The sequence below is a fragment of the Larus michahellis genome, chromosome 7 (genome assembly GCF_964199755.1).
Source record: "Larus michahellis chromosome 7, bLarMic1.1, whole genome shotgun sequence".
In the NCBI taxonomy this organism is placed as follows: Eukaryota; Metazoa; Chordata; class Aves; order Charadriiformes; family Laridae; genus Larus; species Larus michahellis.
The window spans coordinates 5390737-5407404 of NC_133902.1; the positions used below are offsets into that span (position 1 = coordinate 5390737).

General features: G+C 42.2%; 1 protein-coding gene across 1 annotated transcript in view; it reads left to right on the forward strand.

Annotated features, from left to right (window-relative positions):
• PIGL (phosphatidylinositol glycan anchor biosynthesis class L) overlaps positions 1–16668 on the forward strand; it is a 62535-nt gene that overhangs the window by 24963 nt on the left and 20904 nt on the right. The window contains exon 3 of the mRNA XM_074596181.1: positions 14620–14710. Coding sequence (XP_074452282.1) covers positions 14620–14710 — 91 coding nt within the window. The remainder of the gene's footprint in view (positions 1–14619; positions 14711–16668) is intronic.

A 16668-nucleotide genomic window follows, 5' to 3' on the forward strand; every position in this document is an offset into this window, starting at 1 on the left:
AAACAGCTCACAGTTCCCTACTCCAGCTTTGTCTGGATGATGGAAAGGTAATGTGATAGAACAGAACCTCAGTTCCTTGTACAAACAAGCGCTTCATACAGCAGAAGTGTTGTTCAGATCTCTTCAGCAGCAACAACCAAGATGGATGAGATACTCAAAACTGGACTGGATGGGCCCACACAAAGATTCCAAACAGCGCAGTATGTGCTTGGCCGTAATCTTTCTAACATGCCAGAAAAAGAAAGCGCTAGTAAGGCACTACAGGCACTACTTATTTCTTTAATCAGTTTCAGGAAGGTGTAAGGGCTGTAGGTAGGTAAAAGAAGGATGTTGGGCCTTGTGTGAAAAAAATCATTGACACATTCTACCTTATAAGAGTGTCCCATTGAAACATGTCTCTGTAACAGTCCCAGTTCCTGCCTGCTAAGAGCTTCCTTATTGCATGCTGTTAGACTTGAAGGGCTGAGTGAAGGAAAACGCCCTAGCTATCATTAAAAAGGAAAGGGAAAAAAAATTCTAATCATATAAATCCCTGTAGTTCATTTCCTCTTAGAAGATCTGTGCTCTGTAATTATATTGCCAAAGAAGCCTTTCTTCTTTTTAGTTCACGTGAAAGCTAAATGGTTTTATTCCCCTTGGCCTTAGTTCAATCAGTATACATGAAATTACAAAGTTTTTCAGTTCCAGTGTAAGCTTGAATTAGAAGTTGGTGGGTGCGGTACTTCAGATTAGAGCAAACTATTAAAAAGAATAAGTTCCTTAAGGGGACAGTTGCTAGGCTGGGAGTACATTTAATGTAACCCCACCACCAAACAGGAATTTTGTTTGAGAACCCGACCCACCAACAAAGAGTGCCAGCAATCTAGAATTCCCAACATACAACAACTATGAACAAAACAAGATACTCTGTTAGGAGGTAAGTAATGCTGGCAAATTGTTAAAAAATATATAGGTATTTTCATTATAATGAGAAAAACAGTGTAAAAGATCTCAAAATAATATGTCAAAGTAGTGGGATGGGATTTACTTGTTTGCTCATGGAGTTTTACTGTTGCTCTTGAGCTACTGAAGCCAATTTTGAGCACTTTAATTTGTTCTGTAGAAAACATAGCTGTTTTGATGATGCAACACCAACTTTTTAAAAAGGAGAAACAGAACTTGATGAAGCAAATAGGAAGTGTATGTTTTCATTTGTCACATATTTACCTTTTTTCCTAATGTACACTTGATTTTGCAAACATGGATGGTGTTTATGACCCATAATTTCAGTTTTATAGCACAAGAGATCAGGAACAAGGGAAATGAATGCTTTGCTGGACATCTTTGAGCATCTTTTGTCTCCTGTAGCCTCTTCAATCAGTTTTGGTTAAAAGGAAAAAAAAATATTTTTACTGCAGCACAGGAAGCAAATGCTTTTTTAGAAACTGAAATGGGATTTGGGATGAATGTTTTGTTATTTGATCCTTCTGTACCAACTGAAGCATTAAAGGAAAACAGTTTGATTACAGTTCAATGCCAAGTCATGCCCCCTCTTCTGAGTCACATATTAACTGTCTCATTGTACCTGCATACTCCTTATACTGTAATTTCAATACTTTCTCATTTCAGTGTTGCAGTCTACTTCTCCGCTATTATGATTTGCATTGAAATAATTCAATTCATTACATAGCCTTTCCTCCATGCACATACGTTCTACATTCTTTATAGCTTTTGTGACCGTAAGCTTAAGAAGTCTTGTCTGAGTTATGTGCCATTTTCTCTTCTTTACTAGTTAATATTTAACTGAATTTCATTAAGTGTATAAGCGTTCAGCCTGTTTTCAGATGAAGGGTGAATATTTTCCTGTAAATCAGTTTTTAAATCTTCTGAGCACTGAAAAGTCTGACAAACAGTGCTTGAAAGAAGCTGAATTTGTGCTTATTTTGGGGTGCAAAGTGGCAGGGGATAAAAGGGGGCAATTCACAATTTAAGTTGGATGTATTTGTCATTAAGTCCATTCTATTTCATGTCATTGCATAGCGTCAGCAAGATTTAAACCCTTCATTTTGGAAGGAAGGGTCACATCTGTAATAAATTATGGTCTCTCTTATTTAAACAGTAGCATTGTTATAAATATTTTCTTCCTGTATTTCTGTTTCGTGAGCCAAATACTCAGCATTTCTCTTATTCTTGTAAGTAGCCACACAGTGGGCTGCCAAGGCTAGTTTATCATTTGCCTTGGAAAAGACATTGTGTAATATTGCAAGATAAAACATCGGCAGACAGAGGTTTGATCTGTGGGGAAGAGAGGTAAGGGATTTGCAGAATTTGTGCGAAGAGATTGAGGCTTGAATGGGAGTACTATATGGGGAATATCAGAGAGTTCAGCCGGTCTTACCAGTAAGGGGCAGAGAACAGTTTATTGCAATGATCCTGTTTCTGCAAAAATGAGACTGAGCCGCTGATTTCATTCTAAATTTTTCAGTGCCTAGATTTTTAGCCAGACCTAACAAATTTCCTTTCAATGTTTTTAATGAAACATTTCTATTTGGATGTGGGTATAACTGTGGATGAAGCTGTCAAAGGGATTTCTGATGTCAAGGCATGCCTGCTTCTCAGTGTTGGATCTGCAGGGTGCATTCTTGTTACAGTGAACTTGTCATCATAGCAAAGAAATTTACAAAACCTCTTACTGGGAATAACAAGGTTTTACTGAAGACTGCAATATTTTAGGGCAACACATGAGTTTATGTAGACTACTCCTAAGTAACAAGTACATAAGGAAAAACAGCCAAGAATATTGATAGAAACAGTCATCCAGGGCTGCGTCATACCAGTGCAGTCCAGAGCACACTTAGGTGATGCAGAGGTCAACAGTTTGGCCATCGCCAGGTTTTGGGGGGTACATTCAAGCAGCTCCTATGATATTGGTGTAATGGTGGATAATTTGCAACTTTTAGTGTGTTTTCTGCTCAATCCAAGTACCCAGGAATATATAAGGCTCTGCAGAGCACCTGTAAGAGGCCTGTTGAAAAATGGATGGTTATTTGCCCCGGGCAATAAAACATGTTCCTGGAGTGAGCGTGGGTGATGCAGCGCTGGGCTGTGGCTGTGCTGCGAGCCGGGAGCTCACATGCTCCATTCCAGGCTCTGCCCCTGACTCAGCTCTGCTGCCTCGGGCTCTCTAGGGAGAGTTACCTCTTAATTCTCTCATTATAAAATGTGGAGGTTATTACTTGTTGACTTCCCCATACTAGCCTCACAGGGGGGTTAGTTAATGAGCATCTGTTAATGTGTAGAAGTGCTGAAATAGTAGTAGTCCTGCTCAAACACTGATGGCATGGCTGCAGGTTGGTAATCTGCAGCTTTTTCTTACAGGATTGTGCTGTAAGATTGAAAAATCATTTTAGCAAGGCACATGTAGAGCACAGCTTCCCTGTCCCTGAGGTGCTCCCTGTGCCCCTTGTACTCCAGAGCCCAGGACTGGGAAGCTGCGCCAGCAGTTTGGTGCCACGGGAGGAGTTTCGTGCCCCGCCACGTAACCCAGGTATGTGCAATTCACAGCACGCAGCTCTTGATGAGGGTATTATGTTCCCAGCTCCAGTTCATTATCCTCACTCATCTGCCACTCATTAAGAAAAAAAAAAGATAGCATTCCCTTCTTTAAAGCTTATTGATTTCCTTACACACACGCCCCTGCTGAATGTCTTAATCCCACTCGGTTTCCCGCAGTGGTGTCGGGAGGTTGAATCACCACTCATGCTGTGGCCTTTCTCCTGGGCTCTTGCACGCAGCTGCTGGAGCGTGAAGCCCCAGCTCGCAAGAGTTAATCGTTTCCAGCCTTTGGCAATCTTGGCCTGGTCCTAGAAATCCGGCTGGATGCTGGGGCTGCCAGGAGCCTCCCCCTCTGCCGTCATGTGAGTAGTGTAAACAGGCCGGGCGCTGCCGGGCGAGTGGGAGCCTCGCTACTGGGCCAAAGTTCAGTGGCTGCATCTCGGCCCCGCGGCAGCGCCGGCCAGGCAGGCAGCGGCGGGGTTACTGCTGAGCACCCCTGCCGTTGCTATAGCAAAACCATTGCATAACGCTCGCATTAAATCAGCACGGAGGAGAGGAAGGCTAAATGATAAAAGGTCGTTGCGTTGTTGTACGCCTTTTGTTCATTGTTGCCGAGTCCCGCTTAGCTTTTGCAAATGGAGTTCCAAGCATAGTTGCTGGCTGGGCTGCTGTGGAAGCCGATGCGGGTTTTCACCGGCTGCAGAGAGAGAGCAGGCCTGGCCTAGAGCTTGCTCATGTAATCATGTAATTGGGGCATTCACATGAATGGGGCTGGCAAGACAGAGCCTGCAAGAGGATTGTTTACATGAGTAAGAACCTTGCATGTCAGTAAAGTTTGTGGGATCAAGCTCGCAGTTAAGATAGGTGTTTAACTTCTTGATACAAGCTCTCTAATAAAAGGAAGTGATTTGATGGTAATAAAATTTGCACCAGATAGAGAGCTCAGGGCATCAGAACCTCGGTGTTATAAAGAGTGGGTACACCATGATTTCAAGAAATAATGCTCCCACGTAATTGCATAGATCAAATGGATTGCAGGAGACCGTTGTTTGTGGAAGGCTGAGGAGTCAGGAAACCTCTTTTTGATGGAATTGGTACAGGGAAGCTGGAATGTTTTAACGTGGGAAGCTGCATTTGGAATCAGACCGTCATCTTCTTGAGATATCTGCTGAAGTTACATCTGCATTTACATAAGTTTTGGCATGAGAAATAAACGTCCATGAAGTGACTATTCTGTGCTTTCTCTTCCTAGATGATTAATAAAAAAAGCTGAGGGATTGATTTGGCTACAGGCTTTCTTCTGAGGTTTCTGCCTGCGGTTTATTTGTTACGTGGAATAGATCAAGGTCTGTCTCTTTGGTAGGAGCAATTATGGCTCTTCTTCTCTTTGAGGGTCTGGCCCATGCTGTTAAGTCAGTGGCAAAGTTCTGGGCCAGAATCAGAACTGCACTTTTTGCCCGTACAGTATGGTGTATTTGTCATTCCAAGAGCAAACAGGATTTAGGTTGTGGTGAAGTGGCACTGGATTTATTTGGCATATACAGGTTGTGGTATTTCAGTCATTCACCTCTGAAGAATCTTGGTGGCTGCTGAGAGACTTTCTGTTCCTTCCCCTTGGGTTTGTACCCTTTCCACATGCCAGTCCTCGGCACGTTACGATGCATGTCAGGAACTTCACGTCCTCTAGTAAAAACCTAACTGGGAGGAACACACTGCGTTCCCCTTGCACCTGTTCACTTACTGGTCTTCCGCCAGGAGAGTGAGACCTCCTGCCCAGCAGTTTGAAACTGGAAGTCTGGGCTTCTTGAACCAGTGGTGCCAGGACTTGTGTTAGTTGGACACGGTTTCTTGGTGCATGTGTTAACGTACGCTGTCCCAAGCTCTGCCCTGCTGTTCTTATTTTCAAAGCATTTTACAAAACAAAAGAAATGAGAGCAGTGAAGTCCTGTGGTCTGCCCCTCAGAGTCCTGGTTTTGCTGGTGATTTGTGTTTCAGTTTTAAAACATAAGTTTTGATTGTGGGATTTCTGGGTTTTTTGTTCTCACTCAGGATAACTTAGACTGTCAGGCCCCAGACGAATTCCTAGGCACTATGGCAAAGCCAGTAATAATGAGGAACTGACCACTGCTATGAGCTATTCTGGGAACTGCCCGATCATTTCGTATAGGCCTGGTGATGCTCATTTCTTATAGTACAGATGGTGCTTCTGGAGAAACGTGGTGTGTGTTCTTCCTCTATTATTGTCAGAAATACCAGAGTGGTCAGAGACATCCCACAGTGGTAAGTAGTTGAGCCCAAGGAGGAGCTAGGTGTTAGCAGAGGCGAGTCCACCTTTTTTGGTTTCGGATCAGTTTATCCCTCCTCTGGGAGCTGACATAGGCAAGAGCAGATTGTTCTGGGAATGTGGAGCAAAATTCCCAAAGGGCACAAACTGCTGCAGTCTGCACTGTTCAAGCTCCTTACTGAGCATTTTCATCAAACGTCTTCCTGGCCAAGAAAGGTGTTGAACTGAAGTGCTGCTCCATATATGCCTTTGCCCAGCAATTGTGCACTAAGATGCCAGACAGTTGCATGTTTGAAGATGTTTCTTTTATTAGAGGTTTGCATATGAGATTCCCAGATGTTGCTAATAGATCGGTTTTTTGACAGTCATTTCAGATGGACACCAGAAATGCACTTTGCCAACAGATAGTCAGAAAAAGGTTAGTGAATTCTTGTTTTCCCGAACTAGGTAGGGACTTCAATGGTCTACTTTCCTGGATACCTCTCTGAGATGTCAGTGGAATTGACTTCATTTCACACTGTGCTATTGTCTGCTGCCCAAACCACATTTCAGTGGGCCAGAGGAGGAACTGCTGATTCACAATTCAGCATGGCAGCCCCGAATCTCATGAGACGACTAAGTCTGGCCTCTGACTGATGTTTTCAGTGAACTCTGTTAATGGCCCCCAACAGATCACACAGAAGTCCAGCTTCTATAAAATGAAAGGGAGGCTTCTTGCCCAGCACTTGGCAAGTCACTTCTGGCAGTCTGTAGTGCTGGAAACTGCTGGTTGTGCTAGAAACAGGCTAAATGGTGGCTGGCTGAAAATGTGTTGCTGATGTGGGATCTGTGGGCCCCACTCAGTTGATGGCACATAGTGTATTCTGGTCACATAATGGCTGTCAGAGACAAAGGGCTGTAACTGGCCTTGGCTTGGCATGTAGTGTATGTGCAAAATGAATGCAACTCAAATGTGAATGAAAGTTGGGAATAAAAAGTAGCATAAAACACAGCACCCAACTTGAGGGTGAAAGGTAAGGGCGGAAGTGCTTTGTTTTTTAAAGAATTCTCTTTAGGGACTTGAACTTAATTGTTTTGTTACTATACCAGGGATCCAGATACACTCCATGGCACTGCATGGTTCTTGCAAATAACCCATTGCAGATTTCTGCTTTAATTGAAGCTAGGGCTTCTCAGCATAGGTTGGAGTGAATGAACTAGAGGCCCCTCCTTCCTCTGGAAGCTGAATTCAAAGCTGTGTGTGACAGCAAGCTATTCAGAGCTCATTGCCTTATGTGATTGATCAATCAGTGATGACGACTGCAGAGGTTCTGATGTGTTCTTCACACCAGCTCCTGAACATGTTCCAGCAGCACAGTAATAACGTAATAACAGAGTTAACATGAGTTAACATGAGTTAACTTGCACGTGAGACTTCCAGGTCTTGTTTCTCCTCTTGCAGCTCATATGTTTGCAGCACAGCGTTGGGGCAGTGCTGCGCACTAAGTGCATGTCAGCCACAGACATGATTTGCTGTGTGAGACCAAGAATCAGACAAGGAGTTGTAGATACATGCTGTAAATCTTGTTCTCCACCAGTGTGACCCTACTAGAAGTCATCTTGCTTAGCTGCAGTATTGCACAGTGACACCTTGCCACTACGTGACCAAAGCAAGGTGCCCAGTAGGTGACACACCCAAACCCCTGTCATGTGGTTTGGCAAACGGGGTCTCTATTGTTAGGATAACATTTGTCCCACATGTCTCAGCTTTCTGATGTGCACTGGAGAGTCTGGGGAGTTTTAAAATGTAAATATTGCTGTGTTTCTGCTAGAAGGGATATGTTCCAAGGAGTATTCCTGGTATTTACAGCTGAAAGCAGAGCGGTTTGTGATGACACTTGATTTGGGAGTCCATTCACTATTTGGCACCAGCCCCTAGGGAAGTCCTAACTGCTTGAGCAGACGTTATCCTTGTTGCAGAGTTCCTCTGCACCACAGGGGCAGAACTGTTCACTGTATTCATCATTTTGGAGCTTCATGCTGTCTTCTATATGTTTCGGGACAGGCCTTCAAGTCAGGACTCAGATGCTGAACTTGATTCCATACTCCATGGGAAGACAATGCAGGGAGTAAAGGACAGGTTTGTGGGGTTCCCAGTGCCCAGGATTGCCAAGACGTATGTTTTAGATTTCAATCTAGAAATCAGAGAACAGACATAAAGCTTTTCTTAGAAGGATCTCAAACTTCGGTGTGAACACATAACTATTTCCATTTCACAGGTGTGAAAAGTGGAAGATAGGAAAGCTGTGACTAAATCAGCAATCAATTCAGAATTAGTTGAGCTGAATTTTGTTTCCTGTCTTACACAGCAGGGCCCAATGCCCTCTCCAAACTAGTTTTTGAAAGTTACTTTTTAAAACTAGCTTTAGCCACTGTACGTTCTATGCATTTCTGTTCCTGAAAGGCACCATCAATTGTTTTCGCTTAAAGACACTGAATATGAACTTGTTCCTGCAGAGCTTTGTGCTGTAATTTATCAACAAGGCGCTGAGGCACAGACGTCAAATGAATACCAGATTTCAAATTATGATAAGCAATTGTGTCATCTCTGTGAATAGACATTAAACTCTGCTGAGAAATCATCAATAATTCATTAAAAAAAAAAATAAATTAGTACAGGGACATTTGGATAGCTCTTTGCAAACAAGCAGTCCTGTGTTCTGTAATAATTCTTTTGAATTTAAACCCAAAGGATACTGATTTCTCAAACAGGAACACATGATCATACCCAAGTCAAAAAGTTTGTTCCCCAGAGATCTAATTAGCATTTACCTTTGGGGAGTTATAGAAGTACTTAGAATATTATCTGTCAGAGGTGCAGTGTGTTTTTACGTAGCTCAGTGGAGAGGCATGCACGGCTTGCCTGGACTTCTGAGCAAGCTGAATGGAGTGCTCTCTGTCTTTGTGTTCTTTCCCATTACTCACGACTTCTGCCTGGTATGGCCACATTAGTGACGTCTGCACTTACCTGGCATCTAAACTTACTTAATTTACCTTTGAAATTTGTATAAGGTAAGTCCAAATTTACACATTACAAAAGTTAAGGATGGGAGAAAAGGATTATGTCTATTCTGCTTTTCTTCTTTTGTGAAATATTTGAGGTGTATTTTATTTTCAATATTCCAGTCGCTGACATTTTCACCACTACCTTTACCCTCTACTTATACCAAACCGTAGGTTCTTATTTCCAATCTTAAAATACAAATCTCAGAATAATTTGTCATCTTTAATCTGAGGAGAGGGAGGAAGCTGCTCGTGTAAAAATTTCAGCTTGAGCTTCTTTGTCGTAGGTGGCTTTTCATTTGACAGTTAGGATTCTGCTTTAGTCCATTTCTCTCCTAAATTGTAGGTTGTTACGTTCCAATAAGCACACAGCATCTGTTCTCTGTATAACATGATGTTGCAAGATGCTGATCGTCTGTCTAAGTGGGCTCTTTTCAATTGAATCAGAGATGTACATGCAGCCTAACAGCAATATTTCCCTCCTGTCTGTAATTGGCCATTATAGGAGTAGAAATTTATAAATAGTTATTAATGTAAGGATTTAGAGGCTCTGCTTCAAGATCTAGGGCTAGCATGTCTTAACTTATCTTAGTGTAATCTCTAAAATAAAAATTCTCTGCTCTACTTTAGAGAGCATGAAATAATTTCTGTTTACACAGTTTTTTCAATTACTTTGATGCCATGATATAAAGGTCACTGATTGCCTCTAGTCATCACATGGCTTTTTCACTAATTGTGCACTCACGTCATTTTGTTCTGTGGGATCTTTTGCTTTTTGATCCAGTTTCAATTGCCCAGATGTTCATTTCATACAGTTAACTTTATATAAAGGGCATCCTTTGTTCCAACAAACACATTGTGGTCATTGTTCTCAGCTGGGAACTTAGTGCACAGCAGTTCACCTGTTTCCTATGTAATTCACCATCAATCTACCGACCTTTGTGCTGATTTAATATAAAATCATTCATGGGGGAGAGTAGGGATAAGGAGGAAAAAATATGCAAAAATGTTTCTTGGTCCTTAGGCTTGGATTGATTAAGGTCATGCTGCAGGATAAAAAGGCAATAAGAAATGGGAAAGCTCTTTCATCTTGACTCTTTTGGTGTGTAGTGGAATAGAAAATCACATTAGTACCTTGAAAGTTTTACTCTGGTGTCTCAGAATGTATTAATGGAGACCTAAACATCTTCTAGAAGGAACCCTATTGCCACTCTACTCCCTTCCCTATTGCCACCTATAAAGGCTTCATGTCAAGGCAGAGAGCGCTTCCAGTCCCCCTCAGCGTAACTGTCACATAACGAGAGGCACGGCTTCATAATGCACCCAGGGGCCTGAGGATTGCCCGATTCAACAGATTGCAGGAGGGACAGATCTCAAGGTTATTCTAACTGCAAGTGTCCCATATAGGACAGCCCATTTGCTGTTTGTTAAGCCACGTGGACATCACATAGACTAACTGTTTAGTTTAACTTAACCTTTAGAGGAATCCTGAGAGCTTAATTCACGAGCAGAAGAAATTCCACAGAAGACTTTGAAAGAAGATTGTACATACAAATGCACTGGCTGTTGCTAAAAGATCTGTGGAAGATGAGCAGTGGAAAATTGGACAGGGATTGAGCAGTCTATCATGTAAGAAGGGTGTAGCTTGGCAATATATATCTGTGAAGGTTTTTAAATCTGTGTCTTGGCCAAAAGAGACCTTCCAAATGACAGGAATCTAGCCATCTTGAGCCCAAATGTTCCTAGAAAGATGACCCTACAAAATTGCCCAGGCTACTGGCAGAGACAGCATTACTGGCAACATGCACGGGGTTTTAATGGCCAAGGCTGGAGCTACGCTCCACAGCCCACAGCAGGCAAGAGAAGGAGGCCTGGAGAGGAGCTGGCATCAGGCAGTGATTTTTAACGTTTCTTTCATTCAGCCAGCTGTAAGACTGCTGGGCAAGACCCACACAAGGTTGAATTTTGGTTTAACGTGCTGACGTGATTTGCTGTGGCCCCCTTGTAGCTCTCTGGTGCCTGGGCCAGAATATCCAGGACATCCACCATATTCTTCCTGTGCAAACCTTGGGAAGGGGAACTGTGGGTGCCAGTGTCTGCTCTGTCTGCTCAGCTTGGCACGGAGGAAAGCAAGGAGGTGAGAAGGAGAAAACCAGAGGTCCTGTCTGGTTCAGACTACCCACAGTGGATGGATAAATAGAAAGGTACAGGGTTTTTTGTTTTCAGAACACAGTGTTTCCTGTGACTGGTCCTGCTGAAATCAGCGAGCAGAGGCAGACGCTACAGCAACTGCAGCACCATAGTTCTCCATTTCTCTCACTCTTCAGTCTCTAGTTCCCTTTGCACAGCTATAAATTCTCTGTACAGTGTCTTTCACTGAAAATAGCTGGGAAAACAACATTTCTGGACCCTTATTCCATTTAATTTTTTTTTTTTTTGCTTCTTCTTTGTGTCTCCCTATTTTTTTCTGGTCAACAAGGGCAGCATCCAAGCAGCCACCTGGATTCAGTATCAGTCATGTGGAATGTCCAAAAACATCACTTCATGACCATAATAGTCTGGTGGGAATGAGGCCAAGTGACCAAACCCCTCTTCCCTTCCCACCAGCACCCTCCAGCAGTATGACCTGGGAGGCCCCTCCAGTGCAGGATTTATATCTTGATCTGCTGCACTGACTGACAGCAGCAGCAAGGAGCTCTCTGGGGCAGAGGACAGGGAGGGCGGGTGGGAACCTGGGACAAGCTCCAGTCTGCTCCAGGGAATGCGCTAATTTTCACTCCTTTATAGTCCTTTATCTCAGCCCTTCGACCTTGAGCTCAGAGGCATTATCAGCCTTAGCCAAAAAGGCAGTGTGGACTTAACCATTTAAATGCTGAATGTTTCTGATACTAAGTTCTCAAGGTAAAAACACAACAAATGCAATTTATTTCAATAGTTCAGCAAGTCAGTTGACTTTTCAGGTTTGGTGAGGACTGATTTATGATAGTGGGAAAAATATGTTGTGCTAAATAGATGATTTTGTGAACCACAGCAGTTTTCAAAGTTTATATGCCCCTAAAAAGTTCCTAGGGCTTGTAGAGACCTCCTCTAAGAACATGTCTTGCGTGCGTTGCTATAGGGTGTATATGAACTTGGTTTTCTTAGTCACCTTTTCATCCTTACCTGGACCCAATTATTGATATCCAGAGCACAGGCAGAAAGTTATTGGTCTCATGCTTTCTGTGGGGTCCCTACTATCATGGTAACACTTAGATTTTCAACTTTACAAAGTATTATACAAACTTTTACCAAAAAAAAAAAAAAAGGTAATTTCCTGGAGCAATGGAGCAATCTAGATTAATGCACTGCCAGTTCTGCTGCTGACTTCTCTGGGTGACTTTGGGCATGTCATTTAACCTGTGTGTCACTTTTCGTGTTTGCAGAATGAGCTAAGAATACTTCAGTGGGCCATCGTGGGTATTAATGAGTTATGAATGTGCTTACGTACATGTGTGTCTTGTTTGGCAAGATCAGCTTCTCTGTCTTTGGTGCCTGACAAATACGCAAGAAAAATAGTTCCTTTTCCTTACTGGGAGTGAGCGGTCTCTCCATGAGCAGCAGTAAGTGGGTAGAAGCTGAATTTTTTGCAGAATATTTCTGCTTAATCAGTTCAGTGTTCATGGAGTTAATTTGCTCATGCCTTCAGATTGTTTTGTTTCCAGGGATTCTAAACCGTTGCCTCCAGCTGTTCATTTCCATTGAACGAGGGTGATCTTTATCTGTCTAAACTAGTTAAAACCTGCTCCACTACCCGGCAGCCTTTTTGGAGACAGCCCAGTAAAGCTGAGTGCAGTGGCTATGATGCCAAAGCCTCCTGGACATCATAAATTCCAAGCCCTACTTTTTTTTCTGACCTCTCACTGTTAGAGCATCCCTCCTGTTTTAATGGGACTCTTCACTTCCTCCACAGCTCCATTTAACTCCTGTCCAAAAAGGGAAATGATATTTGTATGGTAAGTGGCCAGTGAAGAATCCCTTTTGGACTAATTTGCTACTTTAATATTATCAGATTAAACCTTGACATAACCTCAAATGGACCATTCGAACAACTGAAGCACTGTTAGACTTGCACTTAGACTCTGCTCAGTGTGCATGTTGCTTGGGATGTTCTAGTTGAAGCAATTTTTAAAAATTTTAAAAATGGTGCTCCATTTAAATCTTGCTGTGACGTGGTGGGACTTGTAATACCTTCGGGGTCAACAGGGCCACTTCCTCTTCAAACACGAGATGTGAAAGATTTTTACTTGAGCAGGTGAGGTACAGGTTTGTTAAGTTAATGAGACAGCCACCAGGTGAACCAAAGAATCTTTCCTATGACGAAATTCAAATGTCTTATATACATCAGGCAAAGATGCTATCTATACGAGAAGGAACTACAAACAACAAAAAAAATTTCTGTTGTTTGTAATACCACTACAGGGACCATAGCTAGGATGTGTACACTAATGTAGAAACGCCTTCCCTTGTTGCTGGGGTTTCTAATAGTACATTATTTTGGCCTGTGCTGAACAGGAGTACGTAACACAAGGGGTGAAATGCTAATAATGGACAGTTTGTACTTTAGGCTCTTCCTCCTACTAGTACTACTATTAACAGCAGTGGGAAAATTTGTGGCCAGGAGACCTCTCATGAAGAGCCAGGCTGAGCTCTACTTTGGAATGTGCCAAGTAGACATTTTCCTGTTGTTTTGTTGCAGATGTTACTGTCCTTGCTGTCTGGGGAGTCAGCAAGGCTGGAGGAGTGTTGGGAGGTAGCGCCTCTTCTCTGCAGCAAACAGCTGGATCAGTTCAGATCCAAACCCAAGCCTCTGTGTGAGAAGGCCGTGTAGTCACTTTTCTGCTAAACCACCTCACAGCAATTATCAGACTATCAGAGGACAGCAAAGGTCTGAGAAAAAGACCGGTTTAACATGTCATTATTGGTCTTTAGCAGCTGTGTGTTATCCTATTGTTACTAATAACCTTTTTAACTTTGCAAGCAATGTTTTCTTGGCATCATTCAAACATAATGACTGGGGGGTCAAATTCGGCTCTCGGCTCTCGGTTGTGTAAATATGGAATCATTCTCTTGGCTGCCTGGTGTTATTTTGCATTTGGCTCGTTGTCCCTGCCCCTAGGAGCCTGCAATCTAAAATACCCAGGCAGAGTATTCAGTCACAGTATGGTTTGCATACCCAGTTGGTATGCAAAGCATAAAATAAACAGATGAAGAACTACTGTCAAATCCATGCAATATAATTATAGCTCTATTGTCCTCTGGTTGAGGTTAATGGGTTATTCCTGTATAAATGAGAGCGGGATTTTGCTTCTTACTTTTCATATATAGTTCACCCATAGATTATGATTGGAAAGTCTTACAGGAAAATCTGTTTTAAAAGGGTTTTTAAATAAAGAGAGAAAGAAATTTGTTTGGCATTAATAGAGAACAAGAATCATTGAACAAAATAGATGTTGCTTAAAGTAAAGCAATCAGAAAGTCTACCTTAATGGTAAGAAGAAAAGGAGACCTTGCCAAATCTATGAGGAGGGTGTTGGAACTGCTGTTTCCCGTTCACCCTCCGATATACAAGCTTGTAAGACTCTTTAAGTAAGGTTTAGTGGTTTTGTATGGTAAATAAAGGTATCTTGATTTCATTCTCTGATAAGCGGATCTCTCGTTTCTAGCATGATCTTTATAAAGTTCTCAGGAGTGAAGTGACTAATTGTACTTCTCATTTTCAGGGATCTTCCGGATAATCCTGCTGTTGAATGGGACACACAGCTCCTGGCTGCCTTTGTGCTAAAGCATATAGAAACCAATAGCATCAACCTGGTAATGTGAGACTTTCTGCATACAGCATTGGCAATTTCCACATTACTTTTGAGCTGGTGTTCTAGGCTTTTTCCTTCCCTCTGAAAGCTTTCTCTGAAGTCTTTGAAGTTAGGATTTTGCTTCTGGAGTTTTTGTGAAATAGTTGAGGACAGGGAGAGAGTATACTTACTCATTTTGAAATATTTGCTTTATAATGTTTATCCATTTCTCTAGCTAGATCCTATGAAGCCTCTTTTGGTTTGTACTGTCACCAACCTTCACTGAAGTAAAAGCTTCAAATTATTTAAAAACTGCAAAATATGTTGGAACTAATAAGTTTCACTGTAGTAGATCTTGAGGTTCGTTAATTGTAGAAGATGCTCTGAATAAGCCCAGCTGAATTTCAGGTCTAAAGTGATACCTGAAAGCAATTTTGCGTTTTGCAGTTTAAGACTTTTTGTGAGTATTTGTACAGGTCCTATGTCTTGACAAGTAAGACACGGTCATTCTGATCCTCTTTCGAACACTTCAAACAACTGCTAGAACTTCAGAACAACTGGAATTGCACTACTGAAAAATATGGAAAAGGATGATGGTGTAGTTTGGATGTATCTTTTCTGTCTGTAGATCTTGCTTTCCTTCCCAGTGAGAAATGAACAGTGGAGGAATTTTGCTTTGCCAACTCCTCAAATGTTTTCTACAGTTGAAAGCAACCATTTTGCCCCTGTTGCTACGTTTCATTGATGAAGAGATCCCATCTGGGATTTAGGGTTACGTTTAGGCTTAGATTTGAAGTACATTGGCAGGCGTGTGTTAGAGAACTAGATTAGCAGGGTTATAGGTTGGGATTGAAGAATATTTTAATATTCTTTATTAAGAGATAATAAAGAATTATTTATTATTATTAAAACCGGGGAGATTTTCTAGCACTGGTGTAGTTTGGGGTTTTTTTCCCACAAAACCAGAATAAGGGCCTAAGCATGGAAAAGGTTCTATTCTGTTCTTTTCTACTGAACTTTGCTGTGATCGGGCATGTCACTGTCACTCACTGGTTAGAAGCAAAGTCACAAAACTCTTAAAGCCTTTCAGCAATTCACAGAACCAGAAACCACATCTCCTGTAGCATGAAAGCCCCATGAGAACAAAAAACAGCATCTTGCATCCAACTTTGTATTGATTCTGAGGCTAATTTTCCATGAAATTCATTGCTGTGCACAGAGACAAATGCAGTTTTCCTGAACTCCTTTTGTGCCTTTTTGGCCCCATGAATAGATAGGTTTTAATCTAATCTGAAAGCTCCTAACACAAGAGGATTTGTATTGCATGTTTGTGACTCTCAGGGGCACAAGGACAAGCGCACTAGAATCCCAGTAGAAATTCTGAAAACATTAGAACTTCTTCTAGATGGTTAGAAAGGGTTAGATCTTTGCCTCAGAGGAAATTAAACTCAAGCTGTTTGTGCTGGGGGAGGCAGGAGTCTGCCGCTAACAGTGCAGGGTTTTGAAAGCAAGAAACATGCACAATCACTGGTTCTCTCCCTGCTGTGCTGCGGGTGTCGGGTGTAGCTGTAGTAACGAGGAACACCGCGGCAGGGCCCGCTGCGTTCTCCTCAGTACCTCCCTGAGCAGCAGTGAGGACAAACTACTGCAGCAGAACATGCCAGCAGTACCAAAGGCAACTGAAGCAGCTTCTTGGGGATGGTGGTAATGAACTGCTCTGTAAACTTACATTATTTTAAGTGTCCCAAGTAATCACACAGGTCTCAGATTTTTGCTGTAATACAATTCATTTAGGAGCAGACCTAGTTTGCCAACAGCAAGGCAAGCACCTAATTACCTTTGTTGAACATTGTGCATTTTAAAACTTCAGAGTTTGCCATCTGTTAGCCACTCTGGGAGCACCTTTGCTGTCCTAAGACAATGGCCTTGCCTTGAAAGGTAAACTGAGTCTATTTTTCAGTAATGTTGAAATTGATAGAA